The sequence below is a fragment of the Platichthys flesus genome, chromosome 16, assembly GCF_949316205.1.
Source record: "Platichthys flesus chromosome 16, fPlaFle2.1, whole genome shotgun sequence".
In the NCBI taxonomy this organism is placed as follows: Eukaryota; Metazoa; Chordata; class Actinopteri; order Pleuronectiformes; family Pleuronectidae; genus Platichthys; species Platichthys flesus.
The window spans coordinates 22,899,410-22,917,059 of record NC_084960.1 but is presented as its reverse complement, the minus strand read 5'-3'; the positions used below and the strand labels follow the sequence as shown (position 1 = coordinate 22,917,059).

The 17,650-nt window shown below is 43.8% G+C and overlaps 1 protein-coding gene across 2 annotated transcripts; it reads left to right on the top strand.

Moving 5' to 3' along the window:
• Nucleotides 1–505: 505 nt before the first annotated feature.
• scaf1 (SR-related CTD-associated factor 1) lies at nt 506–15,023 on the top strand. 2 transcript variants are annotated; one of them, XM_062407331.1, is made up of 6 exons: nt 506–691; nt 2,194–5,679; nt 6,318–6,400; nt 6,612–6,917; nt 8,327–8,455; nt 14,015–15,023. In XM_062407331.1, exons 2-6 carry the CDS (start codon nt 2,292–2,294, stop codon nt 14,174–14,176), a joined length of 4,068 nt encoding a protein of 1,355 aa, XP_062263315.1. In that variant the 5' UTR covers nt 506–691; nt 2,194–2,291; the 3' UTR covers nt 14,177–15,023. The 2 variants fall into 2 exon arrangements, with proteins under 2 accessions (XP_062263315.1, XP_062263316.1); XM_062407332.1 differs by lacking the exon at nt 506–691 and adding an exon at nt 780–1,843.
• Nucleotides 15,024–17,650: the final 2,627 nt, after the last annotated feature.

Below are 17,650 nucleotides of genomic sequence, written 5' to 3'. Positions count from 1 at the left end.
ATAGGTGCAATCGACCATGAGGTTAAAAAACCCAGAAGAGCAAGAATCATGTAAATACATTAGCTTAAAAAAGGCCAAATGCCAAAGTACTACAAGTTTTTTTTTTTAACCCCAGAGTTGACAACGGTTATTAGCCTTTCATCTTCTTAACCAAGGTGTAGTCAGAAGAGATGTGTTTTTAGCCTGCGGCGGTAGATATGTAGACTTTCTGCTGTCATGATCATTGTCATTAAATGATCACGGCTTACTCTCTGTCCTATCCATTAAAGGTAATAAAAAGTCCCCAAAAATATAAATAGAAATTGTTAGGGAAAGACATCAAGGAATAATCATCTTCTTTTAATGAAGTACTTAAGAGAAAGAGGACCTAAGATATTAATTCATTTTAGTTCTGTTTGCGGCCAACCTACTGCTCCTGTCCAGAAGGGGGCATTGATGCACCTATTAGCTCGTTTACCAGCCTCCAATAAACACCAGAAGAGTTAGAAGAAGAAGAAGAGGAGTAAGAAGAAGAAGAAGAATATAAAGGGGGACAAAGATGGTTGCTTTTAATGGATTGGTGCTGCTAATGTACCAATTTAACGCTACTAAATGTAGTTGATGTGTTTTCTAAACGATCGGTAAAAGTCTCGGGAAGAAACAGCAGCAAATTAAAAACCCATCAACTAGAAATCGTCGGGCTGGCCTGAAGGTAATTCATTATCACAAGGGTCCTCCTGTTCCCTGTTGCTGCTTAGCCACATTAAGCTAAATCAGCTAACCAGCTAGCTCAATAGCTGCTGTCGACACATCTTCACACACACAGTGCAAACGTCGTTTCATTTATTTTTTACAAAATCGATTTAGGAATTACGTTAAGTACACAGCATGCGAGCTACGAGGGTGTTCATCTATGAAGCGAGTGGCGTGAACACGCCACTGTCAAATCAAACATCGGTTAAGCGTGAGCTTAGATAATTAGAGGAAAGAGTCAGTTTCACCTTTTGGGAATAAGCGTTCAATGGCACTCAGACTCCGTGATTTGAAAATCTAGAAAAATTAGGGTCAGAGGAACAGCATACTGATGGGCTGTGTTGTGTGTTAATGCAGTATTCAGTCATGGACAAGCCATGTGAGACCTGTAATTGAGCAAAGCAAAGTATTAAGAAATTGCCTGTTAGAATTTTACTGTAAGTGAGGTACACTAAAACCTATATCTTTATCCCCATAGAAGCAATGTTCCTCTGAAGTGCACAACTTGAAACCCACTACATTCTTAGCTGCATTAATCATTCTTGGCTTTCTCCGGTAGTCTTTCTGAAGTTGTCACTTAATTTAAAAGTCGGACAGATGTTGGTTTTGTGTGTTGTTTTTTTTACCCCCTCTTGCATATAATGTGTTTAGGATAAAGGATCAGTATTTCAGTCCATCTGATTGTCCATTATTCTGTTTCTGGAGCAGAACCTGAAAACATTTAGATTTCTTTCGTGAAATATCACAAATCTGTAAATTCAACTCTTCACATTTAGCTGACGCTTTTGTTCAAAGCGAATTACATTTTAAGAACACTCAGCATTTATGAGGGGAAATTTTAGGGGTTCAGTATCTTGCCATGGACACTTAGGCATGCAGATGGGAAAGAGTGGGATTTGAACCGGCAACCTTCTTGTTGCAGAACACCCACTCTATCCCCTAGGCCACGCTCTCCCCAAAAACCATAAAACTCAGAATTTCTTATCACTAAAACATCAGAAAGATTCCACACAGCAGTTTCTGTTGACAGGCTTTATTTTTAGTATTTATTTATCACTGGAACTGAATTATGGAATAACTCTATACTAGACACCTTCATGCTAAATTAACGGTAAGTAATTAAATCCTTTGTTTGCAGCTCTCAAGTAGTAGGGTGGAATTATCAATTGTTCTAAGCATCACTTACTGTCATGAATTGTAATCTAAAATGATACATATACATTACCTACCACTGATGTATATCTGGCGATGTGTTTGTGTTATTATTATGCCTGGGTTTAACAAATCTTATGATCTGATATATATATAATATATGCCTTTTCCCATGAGTGAACCAATTTTCTGATTGTTTTTGCAAAAAACTAAATTGTCCATAAATGTTACCTCAAACTAGTTGTGTGTTCTCAACATTTCCAGTTACAATTTCATTGTAAGATAAATGTGCCTTGTCCTTTCTGCTAGGTTTGCTCCTGGATTATCTTTTTCACATGTGGGACCTGCTCATCACCTCTGCCTCAGGTCCAACTGTCTGACCTCTGCACCATCACTTTACCTGGCCCATGGACTTGACTCCAGCACCAGGTTTCAAAAAGAGGGCTGCTGCCTCATCTTCCCGACATAAAGTTGGAGAGATTACCTGGAGCCCTCCTCCATGCTCTCCCTCCTTATCGCTTTCTTCTCCTTCATCTGATCCATTGTCACCCCTGTCTACATCCTCCTCTGTCTGCGCCAGCTCATCAGTTTATCAGGACCATGTAAAAGGTCAGACCCAGCAGACAGATGTGTCCTCAACTTCTGCCTCTCAAGCAGCGCAATCTCTCTCCACTGCTAAACCCAACACCATCTGCATGGATTTTTGCCTTCACACTTTGATACAGCCAAGTCAAGATTGTGAAGGAAAGGACGAGAAAGGGGAGATGTATGATCCCTTCCACCCAACTGAGGGAGACAAGGAGGTAAGGATGCAGGAGGGTGGAGAAGGGGAGAAATATGACCCATTTGATCCCACTGGTTCCCCTGCATCAGACACATATAATGGGAGTGACAAAGCTGGGGGAGGGGAGAACATGGATGAGAGAGGAGATGAGGAAGAATACCCAGATTCCACTTTGACTGATCTGCTAAGCCCCTACCTGGTCGCCAAGCTCCCTTTGGGGAGTAAAGTGCACTGTAGCACTATCAAACCTGGAGAGCAGAGGCAGAGTGCTGACTCTGATCACTCAGAGATAGAAGAGGGGGAGATAGTTGGGGCTGCAGAAAGAAATCAAAGCAGCAAGAGAGCAGAAAGAGCAATTCTCTCTTTGAATTCTCCCATCGTCTCCTTTTTTGGTACAAAGCCCGAGCGAATCCTCCGGGTGCTGGATGAGGATGGCTTTGTGTCTTTGTGTGCAAAGGGCAGCTGGGAGGTGGACAGGGAACCTGAGGAAGAGCCTGTGGTTGGAGTGGAGGACCTTAGAAGGAAGTTGGTCAGTAGACGGAAGGAAAGATATTTGTCCTTTCCCACTTCGTCCACCCTATCTCCTCAGCCACCCCCTCCTTCCTCCCATCCGCCAGCTTCTACATCCTCTTCACCTCTCACAACTCCTACAGAGCAAGAAAGCAAGAAGCACAAGTCCTCAAAAAGTTCCAAGGACAGAGAAGGACAAAAAATCAAGGATAGGAAAGCTGGGGAGAAGGAGGAGAGACGAAAGAAAAAAAGGAAGGAAAAAGTTGGAGGGGGGGAGACCAGCAAGGAAAAGGAGCAAGGGCACAAGACTGGAAAGGAGGTTAAGGGAATGAAGAGCAGCAGCCATAAGAGGAAGAAAAGACAGCACAACAGCCCAGAGACTTTACAAAGCTGCAACTTGGGCAGGGGGAGCGACATAAGACACTCTTTATCAAGCCTATCTCAAGAAAGACATCAAGAGAGGTTTAAAGATAAAGATGTATATGTAGATAGAGATATGGACAGAATTACAAAGCAAGGAAGAGGGAGGGAGAAGCACAAAGAGAGGGAAAAAAATTACAAAAGTAGCCATAGAAGAGATGATAGAGATTTAAGCTCAAGAAAGGAAAGGGAAAGGAAGGAAAGACACAATTCAAGTAGCAGAGAGAGATGCATTTCAAAGAGGTCCAAAAGAAGTAGGGAAAAGAAGGAAGGTGAAAGAGAGAGGCAGCGCGAGAGGGACTGGCTGCTTGATGGTCGTCCTGTTGTCCCACCATCTATTCAAGACCTTAATGGATCTGACCTCTTTGCTATCAAGAGAACCATCACAGTCACCACTACCACAACCACAACCACCGTACCCGGATCTCCGAGACTTTCCCCAACCTCCCCCTGTTGGCCCAAACAAGACCCCGACAAACCTCACAAGAGGAAAAAGAAGAGAAAATGGCACTCGACTGGAGAGGTGGAGGACAGGGGATGTTGTCGCAGCCGATCACGGTCATTCTCACCTACAAAGTATCGCAGCTTTGAGTCAGACCGGTATTCAGAAAAATTTGAGATTGACGTGTTATCTTTGGATGGTGAGGCTTTGGACTCAGACTATCCATCTTTGGAGGATACACCTCCTGCTGGCCTTGTGCCAGAACCACCTGTCCTCAGCCCCAAAACTAAGATTACCTTAAAGACTGAACGACATCATCAGGGAAAGAAATCTCGCACATTAAAGAAAACTGGTAAACCTAAATCCACCTTTTCCAGTAGAATCAAAAACAAATGCCTCTCCTCACTGATGGTCACTTCAGGCTCTCCCTCTGTCTCATCTGGGCTTCCCTCAACAAAGCAAGCCAAGAAATTGGGAAAGGACAAAGATCGAGACAAATGCAGTAGAAAGGATTCCGGTCGCTCTGGCAAGTCCAACAAAGACAGTGGTGGAAGTCGGAAAGGGAAGCTTCAGTCCAAAGTTTCTGTGTTGGTGCGTGAGGGCGTGAGCAGCACCACCGGTACTTCAGTTGGCTCTGGAAAACTAGGCATGGACATGCTAGGGCCAGGAGTTACAGGTGGGAGTTCTGGGGGCTCTGTGGTGGGTGGCTCCATTGCCGTTGTCTTCTGCAGGGACAATGAGAGCAGATCTCCATTTCTCAAACCCTGCTCAGAGCTGCCATCTCTTGGTGGTCGAAGTAAAGATCTGTCCAGCATGGGTAAGAGAAACAGCCTGGCTGCATCACCAGCATCTTTAACTAGTTCTGCAGGACTCAAATCCAAGAAAACTAAACCCAGCTCCATCACATCCACTTCCTCCTCCTCTGCCTCCTCCCCCTCCTCATCTGTAACCAAGCACTGCCGTCGCCTGGCCAAGAAGACTCGAGATAAAGGTGGAGCTGCAATAGTAACTGCAGCTTGCAGCCAAGCAAATACCACAGCTGAGGGCTGGGGTAGGACATCTTTAGATATTCAGTCTGCTGTTGGAAATGGGAACAAGTCAGTCAGCCCACATACTGACCAAGTTGGCCCTCCACCCTGTTCTTCCTCCTCTTCTACCACCAGTGTGCTCCCACCCTCCTCCTCTCCACAACAAACACCTCCACTCTCTATAGCTCCTTTGCAGGACACCAGGGGTTCTTCTCCAGACTCTCAGACTGTTGACAGTAGCTGTAAAACTCCAGACCCTTCTTTCATATTTGAGAACTGTCCAACTCAGACCAGCCCCACACTCCCAACGTCCAGCCCAGCCAGTCTGTCTGCACCGCAGGGACCTGGCCTCAGTGTCACCTTGTCTACACCCATGGCCAAACCACCTCCTCTAGATGATTCATCCAATACTCTGGTCTCCCCTTCATGCTCATCCTCTTCGGCAGGCTGTGGTTTCACTTCCCTTTCTCTGCCTCCGTCTTCGTCAGACCCCTCCTCTGTATCCTCTTCATCTGCAAATAAGCCTCCTCTTCCTCCCCCTCCAGCAGCACATGCCCTCCCCTGGAGTCTGCAGACTGGAGTGGACTGCACTACTGGAGGAGTTTTGGCATGTAAGTTTGCTAAATAGGTCAGCAGAAGTCGACCATGTTATTATTAGGGCTGCAACAAACAACTAATTTAATAAGCTGTAAAATTATTTTTATTTTATCTATATAAAACCACAAAAGCTAGAGGCGTGGTTGTCGCTTAGATCGGAGTGTCTCTGGCAGGCCACAGCAGAAAAAGCGTTACTTGGCTTAATTTATGGCTGTATTCACGCAAAACTTAGCAATGTAGGACCTTCTTGAATGTTGTTTTTGTGCTTTAGAATGTAAACGCTCAGTCAGAATGTTCTATATCGGTGCTATCTATATAATCAAGCCTATAAGTCTCTCAACCACTACTGCTTTCTATCTTGCTGAGCCAGGGAAGCAACAGTTGAAATAAGTGTGGAAACATTTTACATGACAACTGTTGGTTGTAATCTGTTAAACTGAATGTACATGGCATTGTAGCACAACATGCACCTAAAAGTTGATTATGATCTACCAGTAAACCGAGATGTCACCTTCACCCAAGGCTCCAACATGCTTTGTCTTCAGGTGTATAGCACAGCAATGTTGTGCTGTCACGCCATGTGAAACGTGAATTGTTATGTATGTTATACAAACTTTATTCTTAAATAACTCCCTCTCATTTTTATTCCCAGTGACTGCTCTGCTCTTTAAAATGGAGGAGGCCAATATCGCCAGTAGAGCCAAAGCACAAGAGTTCATTCAAGCAACTAACCAGGTGAGAGACACACAGTGACTTCGATTGGTGAATAAACAGCTTTGTTTTACTACTAGTGTTGGTTATGTAAGTAGCAATAGCAAAAAAATTGTGCACTGCCGTTTTAATACGGTTTGATTTTCAAACATGTTCAACCTGGAAACGTAGCAAACCGTGGAGAAACTTTTTGAGATTTAACATGCCATTACTCTGTGTCATGTCTTTGATATAGATCCTCTCACAGGCAAATCAGAGCCAGTCCCAGCAGCATGGTCCTCCTTCCTCTGCCACTGCCTCCTCACAGATTCCTCCCCCTCCCTCTGTTCCTCCACCTCATGAGCTGAGCCCAACCCAGTTCATACTCCACAGCTCCCTTCCATTGGTTGGCTGTTCCAAAACTCCAACCTCTCACCTACACTCCTCTATAGGTGGTGGATATATTCAGACTCCCCCCTCAATTATGCCTTCGGGGTTGTCAGGAGTTACTGGAACCTCTGGTGACACTGGATGGGACAATGAGAGTAAAGACCCTGATAAGGTAAGGATGAACACATCAGGCAGAGTTGCCTTTAGAAATCAGTATACCTGGAAACATGCACATTTGGATCTCACGGTAAGGATGTGTTTAAAGATGTATTGTTTGGTCATATCAGCAGTAGTATCACTATTACAATTTAATTCCCTGGACCATAACACAGTCGGTGAGGGGAAAAAACAGAGAGTGGGACAGAGTGTACAGTCAAAAACAATATCTGTAATTCTGTTTTAACTGCTCAAACACCAAATTCTACATTTTGAATTACATTTTGATGTAAGAGTCAAACTATTTCCCATTCATGTGTGTGTTTCTCATTGGAATCTACAATTCAGCTGAATTATAACTGTCAGATAACAAGAAGATAAGGTTGCTTATCAAATAAACGGTTGGAAACGACAAAATGTAGCTTTTGTTTTCTCAACTGATTAATAATCGATTACTCTAAAGAGTAATCAATGGATTAATCAATTATCAAAAAAACTGTTAGGTGCAGCCTTGGAATGGGTTTATGCGTCTTTCCGACACCGCTTTCCAACCAAAGAAATATTTGAGGACCAAATTGTTCACTTCATCTGACCTCTAACACAATTGAACTTTTAAGAACTCTATCATGCTTTTTAATTGTTTTTCCTTTAGCTATCAAATTCGTAATATATACTTTTAATTATTATTTCTACCTTATATGCTGCTTCCTTATATTACAATATACAAATAACAATTTAAAGGCTCACATGGTAAAAAACTGTATTCCTGCAGAGGTATGGAATTAGTGTTGTGGAAATGTACATGATAAATATATTATGGAATATAAGTTTGAATTAACCGGGGTAATGGGTATAATTCTAAGCAATTATCTGTCTTGTGGAAGCCTAACTAAATAAAGGCCTGGCTTTCTCTGTAGTTTAAGGAATAGTTCTCCCAAAAATGATACTTCACTCATTATCTACTCACCCCTTTGCCGATGGCGGGGTAGGTGAAGTGTTTGAGTCCACAAAATACTGCTGGAGTTTAAGGGGTAAACATTGTAGAAGCCGATCCAATACAACTGAAGATATAAGGGACTTATCTTCAGACATAAAAAAAAAAAACATAAAAAAACCATAACATGCCTCCATACTGCTCGTGTGGTGTGATCCAAGTGTCCACAAGCCCCGACATTCATATTTGACTCTAATCGGCATAATTTACAACTTGTTCTTAGTTTAAATGTCCGCTTATATATAGATAGTGAGTGAATTATCATTTTTGGGTGAACTATCCCTTTAAGGTAAGTGAACTTAGAGTACTTAATGAAGTTTTATCTTTTTTTTATTCATGTGTAGCCATTTACATATCTATATTTTCCATAATATTCGCAGAATTGTATTATTTTATTATTAATTTAACATGTCTGATATCTGAATTGCTAGTACCTAAAGAAACTGCATACCCAGGAGAGGGCAGTGGAGGAGGTGAAGCTCGCCATTAAACCTTACTATCAGCGCAAAGACATCAACAAGGACGAATACAAAGACATCCTAAGGAAAGCTGTGCATAAGGTCAGCATCAGAACACAGACCCAATGATACAATAAGTATAGGAAAACACTGAGTCAGTAAATGTATGTGTTTACATGCCTAGCAGGGGCTTGTCCTTCCATTATGATCACTCATCTTCCTCCTCCTCCTGATCTGCTGTCTAAGGTATTATCTTAGCATAGCATTACTAGGGCCATCTTACTGACGTGATACTGGATCTTTGTTTCTTCATCGAGGATGATGGCTCTGATGCTGACATTTCCTCAGCCTATCGCCTGCTTAGTGTACAAAAACATCCATGTATTGTGAGGAGCTTAATTATCTTCCTTATATTGATATCAGTGTCCTCTAACTCCTTCTTCTGGCCAGGTTATTGTAAAAATGTTGATAGCCTGGACCTTGTTCTTTCCATCCAGCTGACTTTTCAGAACCTGCCTTACTCTTTGTAGGTAGTTTTTTTTTATTTTTTTTAGATTAGAATCAACTTTATTGTCATTGCACAGTACAAGTACTTATACAACGAAATGCAGTTTAGCGTCTAACCAGAAGTGCAAAAAAAAGGAGTTTAAGTGCAGAGTATTGTGCGCATATAAAATGTAAATAAATAAGATATGTACAGTAGCAAATATATATGGAATAAACAGTATTGACAGATATTGTATGATATAAGAACTATGAGCAGTAATAAAGGAAATACTACAGTATTAACAGCTTTTGTATGATATAGGAACTATGAGCAGTAAGTAATATATCTGAAGTAGTACAGTATTAACAGGTATTGTATGATATAATAACTTTAAGCAAGATAAATATATGAAAAATATTAAAAAAATATATAGATATGAATATACTATAGGCAGGATATACAGTAGTAAAAAAAAAGTGACAGTGTAGTGCAAGTGTTCAAATGTTCAGTGGTTGGAGGAGGGTGTGGGGCCGGGGGGGCTGCTGCTATCACTGCGGTGCAGAGTTCAGCAGGGTGACAGCTGCAGGGATGAAGCTGTTCCTGAACCTGCTAGTCCGGGAACGGAGGACCCTGTAGCGCCACCCAGAAGGGAGGAGGGCAAACAGTCTGTGGCTGGGGTGAGAGCTGTCCTTGACGATGCTGTGCGCTCTCCACAGACATCTCTTGCCCTGGACAGCTGCAATGGTGGGGAGTGAGGAACTGGTGATGCGTTGGGCAGTTTTAACCACCCTCTGCAGTGACTTCCGGTCCGCAACAGAGCAGCTGCCATACCACACTGAGATGCAGTTAGTGAGGATGCTCTCAATGGTGCAGCGGTAGAAATTCACCAGAATCTGAGGAGACAGATGAGCCGTCCTCAGTCTCCTCACGAAGAAGAGACGCTGGTGAGCTTTCTTGACCAGGGTTGAGGTGTTGAGGGTCCAAAAGAGGTCCTCAGAGATGTTGACACCCCGGAACTTGAAGATGGTGACACGTTCGACCTCCGTCCCGTTGATATGGATGGGGGGGGGGTGTGCCGCCTTTCTTCCTGAAGTCCACGATGAGCTCTTTGGTCTTCTTGGTGTTGAGAGCCAGGTTGTTGTCGGTGCACCACGCCGCCAGGTGCTGGACCTCTTCTCTGTAGGCCGACTCACCGTTGTTGCTGATGAGGCCAATCACCGTAGTATCGTCTGCAAACTTGACAAAAGTATTAGTTACATGTACAGGAATGCAGTCATACGTGAATAGTGAGTAGAGGAGAGGACTTAGCACACAGCCTTGAGGCACGCCGGTGTTCAGGATTAGGGTTGAGGAGGTGTGGTTCTCTAACCTAACAGACTGGGGTCTGTTGGATAGGAAGTCCAGTCTCCAGTTGCAGAGGGAAGGGTTGATGCCTAAATCGCCGAGTTTCGTGATCAGTTTGGAGGGGATGATAGAACTGAAGTCTATGAACAGCATTCTTACATAGGAGTTGTTATTGTCCAGGTGAGAAAATGCGGAGTGAAGTGCCGTGGAGATGGCACCCTCCGTGCTCCTGTTCTGGCGGTAGGCGAATTGGAAGGGGTCCAGTGTGGGTGGTAAACAGGTTTTGAGGTGAGCCAGGACCATCCTCTCGAAGCACTTCATAATGGTGGGGGTGAGTGCAACAGGGCGGAAGTCGTTGAGGCTCGCTGCAGTCGAGTGTTTGGGCACCGGCACGATGGAGGTGGTTTTAAAGCACGTGGGGACAGCTGCTTGGGCCAGTGACAGATTGAATATGTCAGTCAAGACCTCAGCTAGCTGCCCAGCACAGGCCCTGAGCACGTGTCCAGGGATGCCATCAGGGCCAGCAGCCTTACGTGCATTGATCCTGCCCAGTGCAGCACACATGTCGATGGAGGAGAGTGTGAGGGGCTGGTGGTCTGAAGTGAGCACAGCCTTGATAGCCGCCTCCTGGTTTTCCCTGTCAAAGCGAGCATAAAAGCTGTTGAGCTCGTCAGGGAAGGAGGCATCACTGTTTTGGGGGGTGGTGTTGGTGGGTTTATAGTCAGTTAAAGCCTGTATGCCTTGCCACATACGTCTGGGGTCGGAGTTGTTTTTGAAGTGCTCCTCAATCATTAGCGTCTGGCAGTGCTGGGCCTTCTTGATGCCCCTCTTCAGCTCAGCCCTGGATGAACTTTAGGCCTGAGCATCACCTGATCTGAAGGCGATGTCTTGTGCCTTCAGCAGTAGACGGACGTCTTTGTTCATCCATGGCTTCTGGTTAGGGAATGTGGTGATGCGTTTGAGGGTGGTGACACTGTTGATGTTGGTGTTGATGAAGTCAAGAACGGAAGAGGCATAAGAGTCGATGTCAGTGTGGGAGTCCAGTGTGGCCTGAACGGCAAACGCCCTCCAGTCTGTGTGTTCGAATCGGAGCTGGAGTTCAGTGTCTGCTCCCTCTGGCCACACTTTAACTGTCCTCACTCTGGGTTTCACACGTTTGATGAGTGGTGTGTATTTAGGGAGTAGAAACAAGGAGAGATGGTCAGACTGTCCTAGATGGGGGAGGGGGGCAGTGACTCTCAATGATGACAGTGTCCATGCACCTTTGTTCACATTGATGCACAGTCCCCCACCTCTGGTCTTACCGGAGTCATCAGCTGTTCTGTCCGCCCTGAGGAGGTAGCGCCCCGTTAGCTCGACGGCGCTATCGGGAACGCTGCTGTTGAGCCATGTTTCTGTGAAAATCATGATGTTGCAGTCCATAATCCATTTGTGTGTGGTGATCCGCAGCCGCAGCTCATCCTTAAGGCTGGGGTGGTTGTCACCCGCAACAATAAAGGCTGCCACCAATTGTGCAAGTTCTCCCACTTAAAAAGATAAGAGAGGCCTGTAATTTGCATCATCGGTATATCTCAACAATTAGAGACAAAATGAGAAGAAAAAAAGTCCAGAAAATCACTGTTTGATTTTTAAAGAATTTATTTGCAAATTATTGTGGAAAATAAGTATTTGGTCAATAACAGAAGTTCATCTCAAGACTTTCTGTAAGTCTTCACAAGCTTTTCACACACTGTTGCTGGTATTTTGGCCCATTCCTCCATGCAGATCTCCTCTAGAGCAGTGATGTTTTGGGGCTGTCGCTGGGCAAGACAGACTTTCAACTCCCTCCACAGATTTTCTATGGGGTTGAGATCTGGAGACTGGCTAGGCCACTCCAGGAACTTGAAATGCTTCTTATGAAGCCACTCCTTTGTTGCCAGGGCGGTGTGTTTGGGATCATTGTCATGCTGAAAGACCCATCCACGTTTCATCTTCAATGCCCTTGCTGATGGAAGGAGGTTTTCACTCAAAATCTCACGATACATGGCCCCATTCATTCTTTCCTTTACACGGATCAATCGTCCTGGTCCCCTTGCAAAAAAACAGGCCCAAAGCATGATGTTTCCACCCCAATGCTTCACAGTAGGTATGGTGTTCTGTGGATGCAACTCTGCATTCTTTCTCCTCCAAACACGATGATTTTAGTTTTTACCAAAAAGTTCTATCTTGGTTTCATCTGACCATATGACATTCTCCCAATCCTCTTCTGGATCATCCAAATGCTCTTAGCAAACTTCAGACGGGCCTGGACTTGCACTGGCTTAAGCAGGTGGACACGTCTGGCACTGCAGGATTTGAGTCCCTGGCGGCGTAGTGTGTTACTGATGGTAACCTTTGTTACTTTGGTCCCAGCTCTCTGCAGGTCATTCACTAGATCCCCGGTGTGGTTCTGGGATTTTTGTTCACCATTCTTGTGATCATTTTGACCCCACGGGGTGAGATCTTGCGTGGAGCCCCAGATCGAGGGAGATTATTAGAGGGATAATCTCTCACAATAGTGTTGTGGAAATGTACATGATACATATATTATGGAATATGAGTTTGCATTAACCGGGGTAATGGGTATAATGGTCTTGTATGTCTTCTATTTTCTAATAATTGCTCCCAGTTTATTTCTTCACACCAAGCTGCTTACCTATTGCAGATTCAGTCTTCCCAGCCTGTGATGAAAATTAAAGGCATCTTTCATCTTTTTAAGTCGGAGAACTTGCACAATTGGTGGCTGACTTAATACTCTTTTCCCCACTGTATTTCCCCATGGGATCCCAAGGTATTTTCTAGCTGTCCTGAACATCTGCTATATTGCCTTCTTGTAGTTGAACCAAATCAGTGGTGTTCATCCTGCCTTTTTTGATATCATTAAACCACACGTAGGTAGTCTGAATGACATTCCGATGTTGTTGTGATGAGGATCAGAGGGTAGATGTCTCACACCTTCCTGGCACACAGCTTGATATCATCCATGTAGAAGAGATGGCTAATGATTTCTCCACTTCGGAATCATTATCAATAGCCACTCCTTGTGACGATATTCTTGAGGGTGTTGAGGCATATGCAGACCAGCAGAGGGGACAGAGCATCTCCTTGATATGTCGCACTTGATGGTTTCTTGTGTAATCGGCTTGGCGTTGACCCTTAAGTTGTTTTCCACAATCCCATTTCCATGTACTCTAAGAGTATACTAGATGGTTGGGTCCTTCCGGCTTCTACTTCTTTACTGTACCTCTTGAGATGGTTAGCCCGAGGTGTGAGTCTGACACCTTGTTGTACTTCTTAGGGAACCCTTTCATCACCTCACCTTTGTGTTGCTCAGATAGTTGGCTAACCTCTTCCGTGTAGCCTTTATCTTGGCCTGGAGCCTCTATGGGGGATATTGCTCCTTATTGCTTATGTAGTTCATCTTGTAGTTGGGTTCAGTATCTTGCCTAAATCACAGGTAAAATGGGGGACAACTTTACAGACTAGCAACCAGGTAGCAGCCGAATCCAATACAACTGAAGATATATAGAGAAAAAACTAAAAACATTAAAATACACAGACATTTTCGTCTGTGTATTTTATGTATAAAGGTATTTTTCCTCCCAAGATATATATACTCTTTTGGTTTTTTTCTTTCATTTTCCATCTCATGTTAACATCATCAACGCGTCCACTGCTTTATTCTCACATGGGCTCATTAGGGCATTATGGGGACTTTCAGGAAAAACTCTGAAGCTTTTCATACAGCCCCTCTAGATAATTTCGGGAGATTATGAACAAAAGCACTATTAATCACACTGTTTTTCTCTCAGATCTGCCACAGCCGCACAGGAGAAATCAATCCAGTCAAAGTCAGCAACCTTGTAAAGCTATATGTACAGCGCTACAAATATTTTCGGAAACATGGACGCAAAATGGATGACGAAGAGAGAATTGACAGGGAGCCTGGAGCACTACAGTCCTCTGACTATTAGAAGACTTTTAAAAAAAAAATGGTTCTCCATACCGCCTTCTGCTCAAGGCCTGAGCCATCCACTGATGATCCACAGTTTTTGTTGATATCTTTGTATTGCTTTTGTAGCCCACCTTGTTAATGCTTTCATGTGGTCTTAAGCTGGGCATACACTGAGAGTTGAGCCAGATTTTGAAGCAATTTCTAAGACGCGTCTTATTTTAGAGTCGGACATTTTTTCAGCTTCGTTGTGCATCCTTTTTGCCTTGCAGATCACTATGTCAGAAACTTTGGTTGGCCATTTGTCATGCTCTGTTTGGTTGGCCTATCATATATGAAGAACAGAGTGAGAGATTCTCCCGTCAGACCTGTTCATGGTCAACAGAAAAATATCTCTTAAGCATTCAGGTATGAGCCCAATTTTTATCTCATTTTTAGAATCAGATCAGTTTTTCAGCTTTGTCGTGCGTCGTTTGCCTTGCAGTGTACGGGAGATGCAAGGGGGGGGATACATTTTTGAAATGTCCGAAACTTCGGTTGGCCATTGTCAGGTTCTGTAGAATCATAGTCACGAGTCGATTCCACCAAAATCAGCACATTTTCTCTCATTGTATCTGCACAAAATGGCAAAACATGGTTGTAAGAAATGTAGTTTATGGCTAGAAGCAATTGCAAAACAAGAAAGAAAGTTGCACTGTGTATGCCCAGCTTTGTGGAAATATCTTCCTTTTATGTCTGTAAATGTATCTCACCCGCAGGATGTAATATGTTGAAGAAGAGGATGCAGCCATGTGCACCTGTTAACCTGTTTTAAAGTATTCCAGTACACCAACCCTGCAATAAAAAACGACCATTGTGAAGTGCATAGATTTTTTGACTGTGTCCATTTTAAGCTTTATAGTGGTGGTACTAATCCCAGGGCTCTTTATTATAATTATTATTTTCTAAAGCAGCATTTGATTAGGTGTTAATGCTCGTTTGTCCTCCTCATACCAATGTGTAAGGTAAGAGAAGATGTAATACCCAGATGCTCATATTAAAATATATTATATATTGTAGGGCTGCTCGATTATGGAAAAAATCATATTCAAGATTATTTTGGACAATATCGAAATCACGATTATTCAAACGGTTATTATGTGCCCTTATTCTGAAGTCTATGCTTTATGGGGGGGGGGGGGGGGGGGGCTGGCTGGCTGGCTGGCTATGAGGATCATCATCATTTACCCCCGAACCTCAACATTGAACGGGTGACATACAACAACAGGCGGAGAATCGCGGGCTGACCAGCTGCTCGCAGGAGAATGGACACTGTGCGGCCATTACATTGTCTAGTGTCGCTCCCTGTCGGATCCTCGAATCCGAAGTGTTCCCATACCAGAGAACTTTTTCTACCTTTTTGTCAATCAAGCGGGCTGCCCTCTCGCTGCCATTTTCCATCGCGCTGTTTTTTTAAATAAGCCGGTCCCCACACACACAACTTGCCTCCTTTGCTTGAGAGTGAGTGCCAGTCAGCTGGGCCACGTTGAATTGTATGGGGAAAGGACTGAATTACGCATGCGCATCTCTTTTGAAAAAAATGCCAAATAATCGTTTCAACTTGATCATAGTAGTTTAGAGATCATTTGACCCCATAATCGAAATTACGATTAAAATTTGATAAATCAAGCAGCCCTAATATATTGTACCTTTATTATATAACGGTACACCCGGGACACATGCACATACCGCATCCTCCTTCTGAGTCTTTGTGGACCGTATGCAAGTTAGAGTTGGCCAATTTAATGAACACACAGACACTTGACCTCTTCGTTTTTTGATTATGCCATCTGTGTTGTGTGCATGTGTTACTAAGGTTGCTAAATCTCTTTTATAAAATTACTTTACAAACCAAACATACATGTTGCTTGAAAACCTGTTCAAAGTAGAGTGGTCTTAATGATTTGTTTGTTCTTATGTGTACATTATGTGTCCCCCATCCATTTTGAAATAAAATCCCTAGACCTGATAAGTAGCCAACATTGGTCTGTAAAGTTTGTTACTGACACAAGGTGGCACATACAATTAAAGCCACTTTTATTTACTCAGTGAATTTCCAAAAACACAAGATACATCAAAATAAAACCATATTAAATCCAAAATATGACCAAACACAAGTTGATCTTTTTTCACAGAACATAAAACGTGCTTGAGTCACCACATCTTCTCAAAATCTTGTACATTATTTGTCAAAATAAAGAAAAATCAGTTTTCAGCCTGGCCTTTAACATTCGTTTAAAGATGCAAATAACATCTACATTCAGTGAGTCTGTAGGTTTTTTCCTCCTGGAGAAATAGATCACCATCTTTGCTGGACCCAAAATAAAGTTGAAGAGTTGACATTTATTCAGTTTTTACTGTTGTACTTATAGCCCAGGACGAAACATTTGATCTGAGAAAACTTCATCAAATAAAGCAAACAAGTGAAACAGAAACAGTGAGGAGAGTCGACCACATTTCAGAAAACAATGAAGAATTGTCTCCCTCTGTGGACAGAAGGGACACGTAGCAGCAACTTCAGAATTAATATCCGAAACAAAAGCGTTTACAGGAACAGCTCCCTTCTGGAGCTGCATTTCCGGTTTCATGGCCCATAAAACCGGCAGAAATCACGGAAGATTTAGAAGAACGAATATGGACCATATAGAAGAGCACTTGGCAGAAGATATCCGATAGTATGATCACTTGTATAACCTGTCACTGACAAGGCTACGAGGAGCCGTAGTGGCTATGTAAATAAACAATCGACGAAGAAGAAAGAAGGCGTCTCTAAGGTCGTCTCGACAAAAAGCATTACTCCGCCTAGTGTTCTGGCGCGGAATTGCTTTGTAAGACGCGCATCGGTTGGGGAAGCATGAATGAAAACGAGTCTTGCGCCACAGCGGCGTGAAAAGACGCAGACGCAGTCGCAGAAGCATGTTTCAGGCTTTACGCGTCCGGTGTGAACCCGGCGTCAGTCAGCTGCTAGGCGCCAGCCGAGGCATACCGCCGGAGGGGGCCCCCCGCGCGAACGGAGGGTTCCCCCAGTGGGCGCCGTAGCTGAGGTGATCCGCGAGAAGGGACCGATACGCGTCCGGAGTCGCAGGGACCCGGAAGGGCTCTTGCGCTTACGGGCCCGTGAAAACGCAGAAGCATGTTTCAGGCTTAAGCGACGCCGAAGCGAGGCGTAAGCGCAGCGCCAATCCTCTGGCTCCCATCCACTCCGATGTTAAATCGTTGTGCTGAACACACCTGACGCTGAAGCGTAGCGTTGCGCCGCGGCTGCCTCGCGCCGTGCAGCGATCGTTTCGGCGTCGAGACTATTTTTTCCGCTTGACGCGAGCGTATCGCACACTGAAAAATGATTTTAAACGATATTGACGACATATTTTATATGATATAAATTATCAAATATGCATCCCATACTTTGTATTCACCCTCTGTTGTCCTGGAGTTTTAATTTTACCATTTTTACCGA